This window comes from Colletotrichum acutatum (genome assembly GCF_030867785.1).
Source record: "Colletotrichum acutatum strain CBS 112980 chromosome Unknown BDZ83scaffold_4, whole genome shotgun sequence".
Lineage (NCBI taxonomy): Eukaryota > Fungi > Ascomycota > Sordariomycetes > Glomerellales > Glomerellaceae > Colletotrichum > Colletotrichum acutatum.
In genome coordinates, this window is record NW_026848998.1 from 559,125 (window position 1) to 573,798 (window position 14,674).

The following is a 14,674-nucleotide window of genomic DNA, read 5'->3' on the forward strand; positions in this document are numbered from 1 at the left end:
TTGAATTCGAGGATGCACGCACAAGCTTGGCTGTGGAATGGTAACGATGCAGGTTCCGCTTCCTATCGGTGGTGATGATCTGTCGGGCGACACTCGGTACCTGGAGCAGCTCAATCATCCTGAGAAGACAGTCAAAGACCGGATAAATCTTGGCTTTGGGGAATGCCGTTATGAATGTCGACAGCGGCTGCACGGATCTTATGAAACGACGCAATCTACGTAATTGTACGGGTTGGCTTTCTTGCGTTTCTCAGGTATCTGATGGCACTGGATGCTTTCCACAAGCAGCTTGCCGGAGAGGGGGGGGGGGGCGCTGAAGGATAAAAACACGCCGGTTGAATGTTCCTTGGTTGGAGAAGCATCATTGGACTGGCGATGACCAGGTTCGGCGTGCTATGAAACGGGGGAGCCTTTCTTCCTTCAATCGTGTGGCGTTGCACGTTTTTGTACGGATACAGGTTGATCGGAGCTGAGCTCTGACCTCATTTCCATTCAGGCTTGCAGCACCTGGCCTTCCACATCTGCTGGTCTCGGGATGGGTTGTTTGGGAGCTCGAAGCACGATTGGCTCTCACCATGTGGGAATGAAGTTGGGGTTGGAAGCATTTTTCCAACCCGTTTGACAGGGAAGTGAGGCCACGGCAGACGCGGAAGTTCTCGTTGACCCCCTTTTTTCAATTATTAGGGCTTCCCGAGGTCTAGTCTCGCGACTCACGAGGTTCTCTCGGGCGCAGTTGGTCGAGAAGCCGATGTAGTAATACGCACCTTTTCAGCCATGTCGCTGAAAAAATCATGATGCCAGAAGAACCTCAAACTAAATAGACCGTGCAAGTGCATCGTGGGACGTGATATGACTTCTTTCAAGACCTGTCTGGTGTCGCAATGAGGAAGGCAGGCTGTGAGGGTGCCTCCAGCAATCAGCCCTTCTTACCAAAGCCTGTTGAGGATCCAATTTGGTTGTGGTGCAGATGCAATCGGCGGTCGCAAGGTGTCCATCTCGGATCGGCCTGACAGTCGTTCTGCTGGACCTTTCCTCACAGTGCATGCAATGGCATCAAGCCCATCCTATCATGACTACTCATGTTGATAAAGTAAATTACGCAGCTCGTCACCTCGTATGCTGACAACTGTCCATCAGCGTCCATGGTCTTCTGATGCAACGGACACGGATTGCTTCTCGAAGGCGAAATGATGACGAGAGAGATCCCAGGGTGACTAAGGTTCGAGCTCCAACGAGGGATCCAAGGGGATTCCAGGCTCGGCCGGAAGCCTGCAGGTCGCCATCACCAATTCAGAGTTCTGGGCCGACCTGGACAAGTATCGTAGTGCGCCAGCCAAGCGCAGACCTGGGCCCATCGGGTCTGATGAGGATTTGTTAGTTTGAGACTTGAATCTCTGTCGCCTTGATCCTCGCTCGCCGACCCATTCGTGCCGCCGCCAGTACGGACAACCCGTGGATCCCGTAGTGATTTTTTTTTTGTGGCATGGCGTTTTCGCACAAATTCGCAATCGCAGCCTTTGGCAGCCTGCTCAGTTGGTCTGGAAACAACCGCAACGCATGGAAAAGGTCGGAGGGTGAGATAATGTCCCGAATGTCCAGCGACCAAGGCGGGCTGATTGTGTCATGGAGCTGAAGGCTGAGGGAAATAATCTGCGATAGTACATAAAGTCTGAAAGGGTCATGGATCATCGGGTGGTGTATTAGCACATTAGGTACTGGGAGGTATTGTGTGGAGATGCAGGAGGTAGCGTTCTATCGTCAATCTTCGAGTCAAGCGTTGCACAAATGGGTAATAGACTGCTGGACCTTGTCGCGAGGTGTGAAAGTAATGGAAGTGTTTCGCCTTTGCCCTGACAATTGAGTGAGTCGGGATGAATGGATGGGAGGATGGGGATAGATGATGGACGTCCGCCTGAGGCACGGAGATGCGCAGAATGTGAGGGAAAGTCAAGGACTGGGCCGGGGAAAGGACGGGAATCATTGACGGACGGTCGTGACGAGACGAGATGAAGGCAATAAGGGGGAAGAGGGGGAAAGAAAGGTGTGGTGGGTGTGTGCGTGTGCTTGTGTGTATCTGGAGTGGATATTACTGAGGTGAGCTTCCATTCTCATCCCGAATGTCCTGCTGAAGCCTGAGGTGATGGGAGGTCAGATGGCGAAATGGGGAAAGGGGCACTTGGAAGGGAACAATCAAAGAAACTGGTGCCAAGATGCAGCAAGACAGACAGCCAGCCCGGCATGCCTTCCACACGCATCGTCAATCTACCAGTACTACGTAGGTAAGCCAAAGCAAGCACGGAAAGTCCACGTTTTTGGTGGCCCTGGTGTCGGGATTGATTGACGTGAGGGAGCGCGGTGCGTGGATGGCCCCCGGCCGACGGACGGAGGGTGCCGGGGTACGTATCTCGCCTTGTTACCCTTGAGTGTTCACTTCAAGTTCGTGCTTAAGTATTCCGTACTCCTTGAGGTACAATAAGGTACGGTAGGTTGCCCAGAGTCCCGTACAGCTGCACGCAAGATTGTAAGGTAAGTAGGTACTGTGCGGATGGTCCATGAATGGCCCAAGATCCTTGGATGGCAAGGACGAACGAAACTTTGCCTTATGGCTTCCCTTGGATTCTGAGGGACCTCATCCAAGGTAAGGTAGAGTGAGATCTTGGATGGGTGGATGGATTGGATTGGATGTACCTTTGTACCTCTGGAAGGGGGAGAAAAATCCACCCGTGCATCCCTTTCCGGTCACGGCCCCCCCAGATTACTGGTCGGGTCTTCCTTTCGCTTACCCACAACTGCGGCGCTGGTGGCAGGTGCGCGAGAGGAAGCGAAAGCTGGAGGTCAATTCTTGAGCGTGGGTGAGAGAGAGAGAAACGGGAGCCCAGCACCACGCACCACGCACCCAGCACCACCGCGCACCCAACCCAGGCAGCATGAGAACCGTTTATTGTCACGCCGCCTGCTCTGGCGCTCTCTCGAAAATGAGACGCCAAACTTACCAGATGGATTCCCCCATAAAATAAAAATTCTCTCTGTCCCCCTTCTCATCAACCCTTCCACCCTCCCGTTCCATCCATCGCCAAACCCCCATCGCCCATCACCGCCTTGCCTCGCATCATCGCCGTCGACTGTGCGAGTCGCCAACGCGAAATTATCTGCCACCCACGAGAGAGACAGGACAGAACGCACCGCACCGCACCCAGAAGAACCAGAACCAGAACCCGCACCGCACCGCACCAGCTCACCACCAAAACCAACCCAACACACACCACCGCCCAAAACCTTGCCCAGTCCTTTACCCACCAGATTACAACTCGTGGCCCATTGGATCCCCGGCCCGTCCGCCACCCCATTCATCAAAGCAGCTATCTCCGACAAAGCCATTACTACCTACTAAGCTTCCTGACGCCGCGCCGCCAATCTTCCAACTCTTCACCCATCCCTTCCACCCTGAACCAAACTTCGCCCTTACCACCCAATCCATCATCACACAACCCGCCCATATCCATCTCGAAATGGCACCTACCGCATCCGTCAGTCGACGCAAGTCCAATGGAGGCAAGGGCGGCCTCGTTATCACCCTTACCGTCGACGCCGATAAATTGAAGCGGACCCTTGACCCCGACTATGTAAAGGAAGACTCGCCCGTCAAGATGGACGTTGAGGAGACGAATGGAAACAAGGAGACGCAAGAAGCGCAAGATTCTCCCGCCACATCGGCCACCTTGGCAGCTCCTGCCGTCACAAATGGCGAGACGGCGTCGGACTCAAATCCCGGCACGCCTGCTGGCGATGGAACCCCAGCACCTACGTCCATGGGTCCTCCTACCGAGGGAGTCAAGAAGAAGGGTACCAAGCGTGGTGCTGGTGCTGCCAATGGCCTCGGCCCTGATGGTCAGCCCAAGATCCGCGGCAAGCCTGGCCCCAAGAAGAAGGCGAGACTGTATGTATACCCATTTTGTCCGCTGCCTACATCGACTCCTTGCTAATGATATCATGTAGTGAGGATGGAACAATCGACCCGAATGCCCGTGGTGGCGCTGCTGGACACAAGCTGGGTCCCAAGGCCAACCAAGGTGCCATCAACGCCGGCTTACGAGCTCTCGACCGAAGCGGCAAGCCCTGCCGCAAATGGGCGAGGGGCGGTTTCGTCCTCAAGAGCTTCACAGGCATCGTCTGGGAGGTTCCTCGATGGACCGCGCCGCCCAAGTTTGTGCCCGAGCCCACCACCGAGGACTCTGCCGCCGCCTCAGCCGATAGCAGCACCAAGGAGAACAAGGAGAACGAACAAATTAAGAGCGACGCCAATAGTGCCGTCAACAGCGGCGCCGACGTCGAGATGCGGAGCGCGACCGGCAGCGTTCCGGCTAGCTCTCCGGCGCCAATGGCCATCTCTGCCGCTTCGTAGCTGCGTCCTTGCTCGCGCCATTTCTTTTTTGTTTTGGGTCGTCGGGACGTTGAAGAGGGCCCTCGACACATGTTCCAAACAGCTTGGGAGTTATAAGGATCAGGAGGGAAAATGATTGCAACAACCGACCAAGGCTTGAAAGGTCGATGCAGTTTTTGAATCGGAGTCATTACAGGGCATTAGCTCGCTGGCGTTACGGAAACACAATATCATGGTTCAGCGCGGTAGCTGCCATGGGGATTACGGCGTTTGCCTGGGCAGGCACAGAGTGTATACTATCAAGTTTGCGCATGCATGGAACGACTATCGGCCATAGAATTGATGCCATTCCAACCAGTATATAACCGTTCGACTCAATTTGAGTGTGCGATGCATGGTGATTGAAGGTGGCTCGACTCGGTGAAAGGGAGCCGCCTGGATCAGTAGGTGATGGAGGGGGTGTGTCCAGTGCCGAGACCCTCGGATGTGGAAAAGTCCCACTTGGGCCGGAGATGAGGCATGGATGCGAAGTGCTCTGGGCTGAGGAGCTTTGGTTGGGGAAGATGAAGACACCTTGGAGGTTGAAACCCGGAAAGATAGAGTATGCATGCACTGACCATGGCGATTGGTGCATCCTCGGCCATGCCGCGCGGTCAGCTTCGTGCTTTTCACTCCTTCGGATCGAGTGCATCGTAAAACCGTGATGGTGATAAAAGATGCTGTTCGACTATTGCGTCGGGTGTGACTGTCGGTGAGGTAGGCACGGATGGATGGGCTCTGCTGATGCGATTCAGCGAGACATGTGGGAACCCACCATCGGGAGAAAGTGCGCGGGGAAAAAAAAAGCACTGGTCCCTCCCTTCATGATTCCCCCATCAAGATTCGTTTGCCTCTTTGTGATGGAGGCCGGGAAAAGGGACGTTGGTGGTTGGTGTCGGCCACGTGACATTATATAAGCGTCGATTCTCGAGCTTGGGAGGATCTGGCTTAGTAAGGTGGGGAGCTGGAGCACCCATCACGGAGTCCAGACAACCTGGATGGAAGAGGCACCTGGGCACCTGGGCACCTGGGCACCCGGCAGGCTGTGGCTGGCACGTTGGCCGCTGTTTCCCGGCAGCGGCGCACAGTGCTTCCTCGACTGCATGACGACGACGTTTCTACTTCCATTCCCAATTCTTTGAAGGCGTGCAACGAATGCCGCTTCGGTGACCTTAGCCAAGGACGTCTTTGTTCATCAATGTATCAAACATGATGACTAGGTCGTTTCCGCCTACCTATTCACCTAGGTACTGTAAATGAGACCAGTTCCTGCAGAAATCGCCCCGTCATGCTGCGAACCGCAATCCGGAGATGCTTCCCTCTAGAGCCGCGTGTTTCGCGTCCAAGACAAGCGCAACACAGTCTTAGGTTGCTGTCGACAGTCCACGGGCACAACCTTGGTCTTGACATTCTACTTCATACGGATATACCTTACTCTGCGGTCTACACAGTAACTGGCCAAGCTAGTCCCCGATAGCACCGTGCCAATGATCCCTGACAAGTCTCGCCTGCAGTAGGGAGGATCCTGCGGCTGCTCTGCTCCAAGCTGCGACTGGCTACCCCGTTTGGCGCCCCGACTGGCGGGTTAGCCTCTCCTACAGTGACCTGCTCTCGTGATTGTCTAGGTATGCCTTCCATAGGTATGTAGTAGCGGCGTCTTTGCACTGGGTCGACGGGTGGGACACGCTCGGTCGGAACATGGCCAAGCCAACCTAACTAAGCAGCTCAGCCCAGCCCAAGCCAGCCCAGCACTGCACTGCACCTCACCCAAACCAAACCCACCAGCACACCAGGCCCTCTCCAGTCTTAGCCCGGGGGGACGCCTATCATTCGTCCGCGCACTGGACCTCACCTCCGTCACTGCACCGCATCGTACCGCACCTGCGCACTCCACACGTTCCGTCCACCACCACCAACAACAACAACCTTGCCTGGCCTGTTCTTCCCCGACCTCACGTAAGGTACCTCGCCAGCAAACCCGCTCCTTGCCGGTACCTCACCTCACGCTGTCACCTGTGTGCCGCCCACGTACTCCACACAGCGATAGCACCCCGACCTGACCTCACTCAACCCCCATCTTCCGACCTCTCATCACTGCGTTATCATGATAATCGAGCTGTCCAGCGCCGCATTTTAGCCCCTCCTCCTCCGAACGACTCGTCTCGCGCGGCTGTTTCTCACTTCCTTTGCTACACCGGAATGAACCTTGACTAAGGCACTTCACCGTTACCCGGCAAACCATCCCCACACCCACATCATAGTAGTGCCTCTCGACCGATCTGAACCTCCGTCTTAGCACGCCATTCCGAACCCGATTGCTCCTTGGACCCCCGACTAGAGTCCCGTCACTCAGACCGACCGCCCTTTTAGACCCATTCGAGACCCCAATCACTCGTTAACCAGACAGAGACACGCCTGCCACCGGATACCTCATCCTAAGAAGCTCGGACTGCGGCTTCTCGGGGGCATTGCGAAGCTCCTCTTTGCGTACGAGACGTCACGGGTGCGCGAGCTGGTCGACCCCTCTACGAACCTCGACCCCTCACCATGACGAACCCGTTCCATGGTTCTGCACATTACACGGAATCCAACACACCTACGGGCAGCTCTGGTCTTCTGCCGCGCCGCTTCTCCTACGCTTCAGTCGCTTCCGGAGCACCACCAAACTATAACCCGCCCTACCTCTCCCACCCCGGCCGAACTTCGGTCATCTCCCAGATTCTCAACAACTCCGACGACATCACCTTCGAACCGGCCTCAACCTACCACGAATCGAGCAGGGGCGGCGACATGGACACGGACAGGAACGGTGCCAGTCTGAATGGCGCGTCTACGCGGTTGTCGCGGGGTGCCAACAACCTGCCGTCCTTTTCGAGGGTCTTTGATATGTACATGGCGAACCCGTCGAGCGAGAATGGAGGGCCAGGGGGCGCAAGCGGACACGGTGGTTTCTTCGTGCCATCGTATTTGACTGGATCGACATACGTACAGCGGCTAGAGGAGGCGCACTTTGCAAAGGTGCAGGCGCAGAAGGAGTCCCAGACGGCCCAGGCACAGCCCGGCGGAAACCTGACGACGAGCGCGAGCAGCGTCAGTCTTCACAGCAAGCCGGCTTCGCACCGAGGAGTGAATTACGACGTCATCGAGAAGACCGCGGCATTCGAGGACGATGAGGCGTTCACCCCATTACCTATGAGGTGGAACAGGGACGACAAGTACGGTGCTCTCGATATTCTTTCAGACGGGCTTGAGGTTCGCTACATTGGGCCCCGGGGCCAGACGGAGCGGGACCATGAGGCGTTTAGTATACGTGCGGACAACCCGATGCCTCCGCAGTGTGGTATTTACTATTTCGAGGTTCAGGTTTTGTCAGGCAAGAGAGACGAGTAGGTTATGATCTCTGTTGTGAGATTTTTGGCACGTATTCTGACGTTTGGTTAGCATGACGATTGGCATCGGATTCTCTGCCAAGACTGTGGCCCTCTCAAGACCTCCAGGCTGGGAGCCGGACTCGTGGGGCTACCACAGTGATGATGGACACTGTTACGCTGGGCAAAATGGCGGCAAGAACTACGGGCCTCCGTTTACTGCGCCTGACGTGATCGGCTGTGGTGTCAACTTCCGCACCGGCTGTGCTTTCTTCACAAAGAACGGCCACATGTTGGGTATTCTTGATCGTAACCCAGTCTCTCACTCTTATCGATGATTGACTCATTTTTCTAGGTACTGCTTTCCGCGAAATTGGAAAGGGCAGCAGCCTCTATCCAACAGTCGGTCTCAAGAAGTCAGGAGAGCACGTTCGTGTCAACTTTGGTCAAACGCCCTTTGTTTTCGATATTGAGGGCATGATGACGGTCAGTTTTGTCCTTTCCCCCACCTCTACTCCCGAATGTTTCTACATTCTGGTTGTCTTGTGCCTACCATGCTGTTCTGCCCCCGATTATCCCTTGTCTCTTCAAGACTCAGTAGCCTGCACCATCGGCACTTGTCAGCCGTGGTCTACTGTGGATACATAGCATCAGGATCTCATTCCAGTGTCACTATACGGGATCCTTGTTAGTCTTGAGGGAAATATCACTAACTATTCTGGCACCACAGAAAGAAAAAGAACGTATCCAGAGGGAAATCTCGGAAACAAGTACAGCAAGCTTAGCGCCAGCGATGAACGAGACAGAATTGATACAGGCGCTCGTCCTTCAGTTCTTGCAGCATGATGGTTATGTGGAAACGGCGAGGGCATTCGCAGAGGAAATTAACGCGGAAAAGAAGGCACTTAGTCTCGACCCGGATGCTCCCATCGAAGGAATTAATGTCAAGGACGACGAGCATGCCAACAAGCGCCAAAGTACGTCAAGTTCCTGGCGAGGAAGTCGTCCGTATGCTGACAAAACATAGGAATTAGGAGAGCTGTGCTGGAAGGCGACATCGATAGGGCGCTGAAGCACACCAACGCCTTTTACCCTCAAGTTCTCAAGGATAACGAGCAGGTCTACTTCCGGTTGCGCTGTCGCAAGTTCATCGAGATGGTCCGCACGGCGGCTGAGATGAGGGCTGCGGCAGAGTCCAAGAAGAGCAATGGCCATGGCGGTGATCTAGGCGCGATGGATCTCGATGCTAATGGCAACGAGAACGGCGCGTGGGATCAGATGGACACTGAAGATTCCAACGAACCAGCTGTCGATATCAACGAGCTCGAGATAGCAACTCTGCTCTACGGTCAGGAGCTTCACGCCGAGTTCAAGAACGACCCTAGGCGGGAGGTAACGAAGCACTTGGCGGATATCTACGCACTGCTTGCCTACGCAAACCCGCTCAAGGAGAAGGACGTCGCACACCTCCTGGACAGGAAAGGCCGACTTGCGGTGGCAGAAGAGCTCAATTCCGCGATATTATGTGAGTCTTCCTGTTACACCGGTTGCATGCTGATTGGTTATTAACGTCAGCAGTATCATTGGGCAAGTCTTCTCGCGCTGCGCTCGAAAAGGTCTACGCCCAGACAAGTGTGCTGCTTGATGACTTGCGGGAAAATGGCGGACCAGGCGCCTTTGTTTCCTTACAGGACGTCATCGAAGATATCCCAAAGTCCCAGCCTTTTTAGAGGGTGGCGATAATCACGGGCCAGCCTCAACGCTGCTTGCTGCTTAGACTTTTTTTCAGGGGTAAATCTAAGATGGTACTCCACCACATCCCTCCTTCACTGTTCTCGTGTGAATTATTAGAAGACCCGCTCCCCCTTCCGCTTTCTTTTTTGTTTCTTACGATCATAACATTGGCGTCAGGCTTCGTCTTGGAGTGGGAATGGAGACTATACTTGTCCTGGTTTATTTTTGCGGGGATGGATTCTTGCATTGGCTGATGCTGCAGAGGAAAGGGTTTGAGTCTACATACGCCGGTCGGCCCCCCCCCCCTTTAGGCGGAAACGACGCCGCTGCACAAATAAATACATTCTCAATGACTTTGTCGTGTTTTCCTGTAGAGGCCTGGTTGTGTCTTGGATGTTGTCGGTATCGTGATGCTTACTTGCGTGCGAGATCTGTGTGATGCGGGAAATCTTGGACCATCTTGTCCGAGTGAGGAGAGTATTGGCTTAGTTGTCTCAGGTGCTACCTATCTATGTGAGCGTCTCCCCAAGTGCGTTTTTCTTAGTTGATGGGGGATTCTCACAAAAGGAGAGGGAGTAGGTATCGAAAGCCTGGTTTCCGAGGGTATCAAATGGGCGTGTGCGTGCCTTCTTGCATAGAGGGACTGAAAAGTAACAGGGTACCACTTTGGGGAAGGAAGGCACCGAAAAGACACAGAACAAAAAAAAGGGGGGCAAAAGCTCAGGTGCCCAGTTCGGAAATCGAACTGCAGCACCCTACGAAATCTGGAATTGTAGAGCTTCTCGTGATTTCATACCAAGTTCTGTTACTAACGGACCAGGGCGTTATACCGCTCGACCACGGGGGATCGATTGGGCTTGGTTGAATGAATCACGACTTCAATTGGGATATGGGACAAGGCGAAGGAGGGTCGGGTGTATATTCGTCGGTGTATTTCCCCCTTGGATTTGGTGTCTTCAAGGTAAGGTGGGTAAGCCTCAGCTTCCGTCTTTGGTGATGGCACTGCACCGTCGCCAAGGTGAGAGGACCTTGTCTGTCTTTTTTTACCCCCCCCCCCCCCCTTCTATGATACGGCGGCGAATTTTAGATGTTTAGGGGTCTATCTTTCGGTCTAGGAACTATTCATTCAAGATGTCTGCTCTATATTCGCATCTCCTGATGCATGTTACCTTCTCCTCCTTTCTTCCGCGTTCACTCAAAGTAGAGAGTGTTCATAGAAAAAAAGAAGAAAAAAAAAGACAATGGATCCCGCGTATACTTTTTGCGCTGTACGTACCTGTCGGTATTTGTCTTCTATTCAGTGAGTGATTTTGGAAGATGCAATAACGGCTATTTTGCATCAATACGGCATCCGGGGTTTCTCTTCCCTGTTGAGAAATACAGTCTACGTGACGGTCGGAGAGGGGATGACCAAACAAAGAAAAGGAAAAAGAATCAAGGACGGTAAGTCTTGGGTTCTTCTCAACCCTTGTCAAACGCAAGGGAAACAAAAAAAACTTTGGACTTTGATACGAAGAAGAGCTCAGTTATGGCTAATGATCTTTCTTGCTGTGGTGGGAAAAAGGGGGAGAAGTGGAATGTTTCTGTCGAAAAGCAACTTTTGTCATATCCAGTCTTCGGGCGGGAAAGTTCATCAATGTTGAAGGGAGGGGGGCAAGACAGGCGTCTACCTCTCGGCATATTCATCTTGGAGTCGAACGTGGATAGGCTTCTTCTGTAGGCTGCGAAGTAGTCGTGTAGTTTCGTATTCTCAAGCTCAAGTCTGGGATGCCAGGTTTTCTCTCACGTATAAGTCAATCAGTCCAGTCATGGTCACAGCCTCGCGAAAGGAGTCACTATCAAGTCGAGGAATTACCCAGAATTTGGAATATTGCAAAGTAAATATAGTATTGGTATTGTATATGCAGTGTTAAGCCTTGTATGGCAGCATCCTATTGGAAAGTAGTCAAGCCTCCAAAATGACCATACAATCTACCATGGTGTAAAAACCCTCTGGCCTCCATGTAACCCGTCTATGCATTAAACAAGCCCCCAAAACGCCAGACATGCTTTCATCGTGTGAAACCGGAAGTTTATTAAAAACAAAAAAAAAGACATTAAAAGTGTACGTCGGCCATCTCAGACCAGCAACAGGGCGCAGGCAAAGGCCAAACCCAGCACCAAAGCCGAAGCAGTCGGCCTTCCAGGCGACGCGCCGGTAACCTTGCCACAGCACTCGCGCGTGTACGTGACGTTATTCATCTTGGCCTGGACCTGGAAGACGGAGCCCTCGGGGTCGCCGTAGTTGTAGTAGTCCACGTTGAGCACCTTTGGCGGGAACCCCCAGTCGCGGGTGCAGTTCTGGGCCGCGCCGCCGAGGGACCCGTTGCCGGTGGCGTTGTTGGTCGAATTCAACAACGAAACGGCGGGGACGAGGATGGAGGCGCCGAAAATGTTGTATTCCGCGTTGAGGTTGTGGTTCATGAGGTAGAGGCGGTCGCGGGCGGCTTCCTGCGACAGGTCGGGCGGGCGCTGGACGGTGCAGGGAAAGGTGCGGTCCATAGGGTCAAAGGGGCTCTCCCACATCTGGGAGAACTCGTCGAGGAGCCAGGGGAACTTTTGCTGATCGGCCATGTAGTCCATGAACATGACGACGCGCTTGCCGCCCAGGATCATCTGGGAGAGGGTGGGCCAGTCCTCGAGCCTCATGGGGAGGTAGGGGGGTTGGTAGGCGTATTGGAGGATGCCGGTTGACTCGATGAAGGGGGCGTAGAGGTCCGGGGTGGAGTAGTTGCCGTTGCCGAGGAGGATGGTGACGACGTCGTACGGGTGTGAGGCGACCCATTCGCGGACGGTGGTCAGCCATTCGGTGATGGGGCCGACTGTAGTGTACTGTTAGCTCACGGTTCTTTGAGGATGAAGCTTGTCTGTGAGAAAACTCACCATCGAGGATATCACAGGAAGAATGGCAAAAGTGTGGGACTGTGCCATTCGTGGGCCACTGGATCTGGGCCTGGAGGAAGCGAATGCCGTCGTTGAGCTGGGTGGTGACATCGAGAGCCTGGTTGGAGGCCGAGTTCCCGGGGCGCACAAAGGGGGAGTTGTGACACCCGACCTCGGTGACGTTGCTGTACTTGCGGTCGCAGAACTCGACGTAGTTGTTGCAGGGCTGGGTGTTTGTCGGGCCGGCGGGTGCGGTCTCGGTCTGGGTGGCATTGGCATCGGTGCCGGTGATGGTGGAGGTGACGACGGAGGTCTGGCCCGAGATGATGACGACGGACTGGCCGACGGAGTTTGTGGTGGTTTGCGTGACGTTGCCGGTGACCGTCATGGTCCCGGTCATGGTGGACAGGTCTCCATTCGTGAGGGTGATTCTCGAGGTGTAGGTTGCGTAGGGACCCGTTGGGGTTCTGGGCTGGGTGACTGCGACGGTCTTGGTTCCCGAGAGAAAGGTCACGTCGTCGGTGTTGGAGAGGGTGAAGGTGCTCGTGCTGACTTGGTCTTGAGCTGCGGCCTGGGCTGTGAAGAGGGATAGGAGCCCGAGGGAGAGGGCAAAGAGAGGTCCTGTCATGCTGGGCGAGGCAGCCTCTCTGGCGAGGACTTTGATGGTGGAGTGGCCGCGAGAAAGGGAAGGGAAGTCGTGGTGTTGTTGTTGTTGTCGTTTCTCGAATGGATGGTAAGGTAAGGTAAGGTAAGGTAGGGGTGGTTTTCCGGGCTCGATATGGATGTATGTTATTCGAGGTCTGGGAGTAGACTTTGGGAGTCTGGGATGGCTGCAAGACGCAGTGACCACGGTGCGCCCCTCGGGGGAAAGAAATTTGAGTTGGGCGAGGGACGGGAGACGGGAGACAGAAGCCAAAAACGGTTATCGGACGAGGAGAGTTTCGATGACGATCCCCAAGCAGAATACCGCCGAAAAGCAGAAGCACGCTAGGGTGGCTAGTATTTTTTTTGTTCAATCGTCTCAAACGGCAGAGGCGGAATGAAAAAGTCGAGAATTCACATGAGAGAGGAAAGGTGCGGTCGTTTGCCAATGTTGCGCCAGTCAGCAACGAGAAGCCTGGATTCTAGAGTGTAGAGTCTAGAGGAGACGACTATTTTCCTTGGACCTTGGAGTCAATTGTCGAGACTTCAAACACGTCCAGCTACGTCCAGCTATGACATAATATTTGTGTATTTTCTTCCTCGTTTTTCCCGGGGTGGCCCAGACATTCTTTCTGCGGCCTGCGGCACGCCTTGGAGGCTTGGAGGGGTGGTGGCCCAGGCCCCATACGGCGCTACCGCCAAACTGGCAGGGGTACCGGGCCCCATACAGCCTGTAGGTAGTGGATACCAGGAGCACAGAGCCCCGTCAGGACGGACCCACCACCACCGGAAGCTGCTGCGAGGATCGCTGGGGATGTGCCGGGTCCCTGCTGGTCATCTCATCGGCAGCTCCAGCTCGACAGGGTCACGCAGTCATGTCACTGCACCCTCTGTCACATTTTTTTGGTAGTGTTCATAACAGCAGGTGATGATAATTGGCATGGTAAGAGGTCGTCAAGAGACTGAGAAATATTGACTGGAAGTAACCCCAACCAACAATCCCGATACAACAGATGGGCAGCAGGTCAAGTCATGGACGCGCCGTTCCATCTACCCATCCGTACTAGAACTACCTTACGGTACCACTGCATACCTGCGGCTGTGGCTTGCGGCAAAGGACAACGCAGAAAACCGTGGACCGGGGGCCCTACCGGTATACGGATATCCCTGGCGATCACCGGCTCCTGTGCCGGCGTGGCGGGGACGGACGCGCGTGCAGGATGGCCTTGCTGGACGCGCCTTTGTCTGGTAGCAATCCAAGGAAACCAAACTGTTCGTCATGTTTGCAAAACAAAGATCCGGCAAGCTGAAAAAGAATATGATAATGGTCATCGATGACCATCTTCATTGAGGCTGAGAGGTAGATCAGGAAGATCGAAAAAGGGCAACAGAAAAAAAAAAAAACAGAGTTTTAGGCTCAACACTTGCCGCCCATCCTCATTTCGTTTGTGTAGGTCAAGGCATCTATCTGGGTCCCTACTGGGATCGTGACCCTTGGATGCTACGACGGGGAATTTTCAAACTATTTGTGACTTGGTCCCTGGGAAGAGAAACACCTCGACACCCCCCTCCGTGGGTCATTCTCCTT

General features: G+C 54.3%; 3 protein-coding genes across 3 annotated transcripts; 2 read left to right on the top strand and 1 right to left on the bottom strand.

The window, feature by feature from the left end:
- Positions 1-3,509: 3,509 nt before the first annotated feature.
- BDZ83DRAFT_646504 (INO80 complex, subunit Ies4) lies at positions 3,510-4,402 on the top strand (the record flags this gene model as incomplete). Its single annotated transcript, XM_060509973.1, has 2 exons — positions 3,510-3,937; positions 3,997-4,402. 2 exons carry the CDS (start codon positions 3,510-3,512, stop codon positions 4,400-4,402), a joined length of 834 nt encoding a protein of 277 aa, XP_060371128.1.
- Positions 4,403-6,967: 2,565 nt separating this feature from the next.
- Positions 6,968-9,357, top strand: BDZ83DRAFT_565479 (SPRY domain-containing protein; the record flags this gene model as incomplete). The annotated part of the gene is made up of 5 exons (XM_060503761.1): positions 6,968-7,806; positions 7,862-8,085; positions 8,144-8,274; positions 8,519-8,765; positions 8,816-9,357. The coding sequence occupies 5 exons, from the start codon at positions 6,968-6,970 to the stop codon at positions 9,355-9,357; spliced, it is 1,983 nt and encodes a 660-aa protein (XP_060371129.1).
- A 2,283-nt stretch (positions 9,358-11,640) lies between these two features.
- On the bottom strand, positions 11,641-13,072 carry BDZ83DRAFT_565661 (PLC-like phosphodiesterase; the record flags this gene model as incomplete). Its single annotated transcript, XM_060503782.1, has 2 exons — positions 11,641-12,383; positions 12,445-13,072. 2 exons carry the CDS (start codon positions 13,070-13,072, stop codon positions 11,641-11,643), a joined length of 1,371 nt encoding a protein of 456 aa, XP_060371130.1.
- Positions 13,073-14,674: the final 1,602 nt, after the last annotated feature.